This window comes from Leptonychotes weddellii, chromosome 3 (assembly GCF_054177405.1).
Source record: "Leptonychotes weddellii isolate Sample4059 chromosome 3, ASM5417740v2, whole genome shotgun sequence".
In the NCBI taxonomy this organism is placed as follows: domain Eukaryota; kingdom Metazoa; phylum Chordata; class Mammalia; order Carnivora; family Phocidae; genus Leptonychotes; species Leptonychotes weddellii.
In genome coordinates, this window is record NC_138371.1 from 176,037,381 (window position 1) to 176,040,566 (window position 3,186).

The window sequence follows — 3,186 nt, forward strand, 5'->3', positions numbered from 1 at the left end:
ACACGTACACACCGCCTGCCCTTCTCCAAGTGTGCGCGCACACCGGCACGTTGCACACCTGCTGCCCCTCTCCAGGTGTGCGCACACCTCCCGCCCCTCTCCAAGCGCGCGCGCACCACGGCCTCTCGGCGCCAGACTTTCCGCCTCCGTCCCCGCCCGGCGCGCACGCGCACACGCACCCGCACCCGCGCAGCCCATCCCCCTCGGAGCGCGCGGGCCGCACCGGCGGGAGGAGGAGGAGGGAGGCGAAGGCGCGAAAAGGCGCGCAGGCGCGCTGCGGGAGCCGGCCCGCCGCCCACGTCACGTCGCCGCGCCGCGCACGTCACGCCGCCCGACGCCCGCTCGCAGGGTGAGCCCCGCGCGCCGGCGCCTCGCAGGGCAGGGACCCCGGGGCCGAGCGCGCCGCCGGGACCCCGCCCGTGCCCGCGCGCCGGAGCGAGCCAGGTGCGGCGGGCCGGGGTCCCGCGGGGGGCGCGGACGCGCGGGCGCTCGCCCTGGTCCCGCCGCCGTCCCGCCGCGTGTGCGTGTCGGCTCCGCGGCTCCCGCGCCCTGGGCCCCGGGCCCCCCGCGTCCGCGCCGCCGTCGGGGGCGCCCGGGTGGCTCGGCCCGGCGGGGTCGCGGGCGGGTCGGGAGCCGGGGCCCAGGGCGCGCGGGGGCCCTGCGGGCGGGACTCCCGCGGAGCAGCGGCGCTCGCGCCGGCGGAGGCCGGGGGGCCGGGGCGCCGGGGTCGGCCCGAGCGCGGGGTTCTTGGGGGCCCCGCGGGCGCGGCGCGGGGTGGGGGCGGTGCTGACCCGACTGCCGGTTTCGGCGCGGGAGGCGCGCGCGCGGCGGCGGCGGCGGTCGGGTGACAGGCCCGCCGGGCCGGAAGCCCACCTGTCACGGTGGCCGCGGGCGGCCGGGTCTTTGTGTGGGCCGGTGGGCTGTACCCGCTGTCGGGGGGCGCGGGCGCCGGTGGGCAGCTGCCCCCAGGCCGCGCCGTGGGTCTGGAAAGGAGGGAGGGCCGCCCCGGGGGGAGGGGGTGCCGGGGCCACCGGGGTTTTCATTCTTACTCATCTCTTGTCTTTCCGTCTTTCTTACCAGCAAAATCAATTTTCTTCTCTGGAGGGCGAACATTTATAGCATCGATTTCACGGATCTGGTAACATGGCAAAAGATGTAAGTATGTCTGCTTCGTCTGCGGACACGTTCTCGTTGTCCGTCCGTGGTTCGGCCGCGGCGGTGCGCGGGTCCTCCGCGTGGACGGCCGCGGCCGCCGGTCCTGCAGGCGGGGTCACCCTCTCGTTCTGAGTATTTGTGTTCAGTGAGGCCAGGCGCTGGGGCTGCGGCCGGCCGTGCGCGCAGGGACCCCGAGCACCTGTTTATGTGGAGGGCACGCAGTTAGTTCAGCCCTAAGCGCTTGGTTTGGCCTCGTTTTTTTTGCCTCAGAAAAATGAAATTTGGTGACTAATGAAATGTGAAAAATCCTACTTTAGCTTTTTCCGTATTTGTCACGAAACTCTAGAATATGTTTGTTCCAAGAAACAGGCTTTTAGGTCCAAAGCCAGTCTGTTTCCTGGGTCCTGTGGCTCTTTGCTGCAGTGTGACCTCAGGCAGCTGTTCCGCGGTCAACGGTGCAGGGGGCCGCTTAGTATCTGCTGCCCAGAGTGGACACACAGCCCAGATGAGCAGCATCTGCCTGACCCACGAGCTGTCCTGCATCTTGCAACCCCTCGATAGATGTCCAGCCTTCCCGTCATTCCCCAGAAAGCCTCGCTGGAGGCATGCCCGCGCTCATCCGCCGTTGGGCACGCACTGCTGTTAGGCTCCTGCCCTCCAGTGCGGTGTTTCACTTGGCAGAGAGTGTGAGAACACGCACTGCGCCCTGCATGGTGGGGTTTAAGTTAAAGTCATAATCTGCACACAGTGTGGGGCTGTGGTTATCACCTCTGGTCACATTTGTTGATGGCTGTGCCCTGTTCCCTGGCATTTGTCCCCCACAGATGCCCGGCAGGTGGTGTGTGCTCAGTAACAGATGAGGTAGGAGTCTCAGAGGGAGCCTCTGTTGGAGTCAGTGCTGGGGTGAGTGCTCCAGGAAGCCACGTTGATTGACTTTATTAACTGTATTCAGAGGCTGGGGCACTCCTTGTCGGGAGGCCCTCTTGGAGCCCGTGATGGCCTCTGCAAAGTTCAGGGCAGCCCCCTGGCTGGGTGTCCCTGGAGCTTATAGTGGGTGACACACTGGAGGGTGGAGCGGGGTAGTTGAGGCCGAGAAACGGTGTGAGGAGAAGCAGATGCGAAGGGCCTCTCTGTCCTGGGAGCTGGGGACGTCAGGTGTGGCTGGAACCAGGTCTCAGCAGGGCTGGTGGATCAGGCTGGGATGGGGAGTGTGGTCCAAGGAAAGGCGTTCGGCTTTTCCTCTAACTGCCTTGTTTTTTTAAGTAGGGGTATGACGTCTGAGTTTGGGAAGAGGGTTCTGACAGCCAGTGTTGGGGGGAAGCAGCAGGGGTTAATTTAGGAGGTGGCGCTGCAGTTTGAGTAAGTGTAAGATCAAAGCCCATAAGCACAGGCGGGAGCTGAGCCCCTTCCTTGGGTTAAAGGGGGTGGCTGGGATCCCAACTTTACAGAGCTCTGGGGTTTCTGTGGAAGGCTGGAACGGGCTGCAGTTAGGTTCTGGGGGTCATAGTGAAGGAGGACAAATGTAGGGGACAGGTAAGGGTCAGGCAGAATTTGCTGAAGAGGATACAGGAAAATGGCGTGGCAGCTTCCTACCTCCAGTGGAGGTCCAGGGACACCAGCAGGTTTTAGGGGCGCTGGACGGCTTGAGCCTGTTCACTGAGGGTGATGGGGTGGTGGGTGTGGGCAGATTTTAAAGGGCAGGAGCCACCCCTTGAGGGAGAGGGGCAGCCAGCTGGAGGGCCTAGGGAGGGGCAGCAGGCCCGGGGCCGCGATGGCCATCCCGACCGGTGAGCTGTGGGCCACGCCGTGGCCCTGGGCGGGCATCTAGGCATGCAGACCGCTGTTGTAGGCTAACCCCCCGAACTGTGTCTCTGGTGGAGGGGCCTGATGTCATCTTCTGGGAAGACCTCTATCTTTTCACTCATCCTGTTGTGGGCGTGTCTCAGTTTAGAATTGACAAGAGCCAGGCCTGTGGCTCCTGTGTGCAGTATGTCTGCCTCAGTTCTCGGCATGTGGGGACGAGGGGAAATG

At 65.2% G+C, this 3,186-nt stretch overlaps 1 protein-coding gene across 2 annotated transcripts in view; it reads left to right on the forward strand.

Annotated features, from left to right (window-relative positions):
• Nucleotides 1–316: 316 nt before the first annotated feature.
• TFDP1 (transcription factor Dp-1) overlaps nt 317–3,186 on the forward strand; it is a 41,995-nt gene continuing 39,125 nt past the window's right edge. The window contains exons 1-2 of one of the 2 annotated variants that reach the window (XM_081815252.1): nt 317–444; nt 1,081–1,155. In XM_081815252.1, coding sequence (XP_081671378.1) covers nt 1,144–1,155 — 12 coding nt within the window. In that variant the 5' untranslated portion in view covers nt 317–444; nt 1,081–1,143. The remainder of the gene's footprint in view (nt 445–1,080; nt 1,156–3,186) is intronic. The other variant, XM_081815253.1, reaches the window with a different exon arrangement.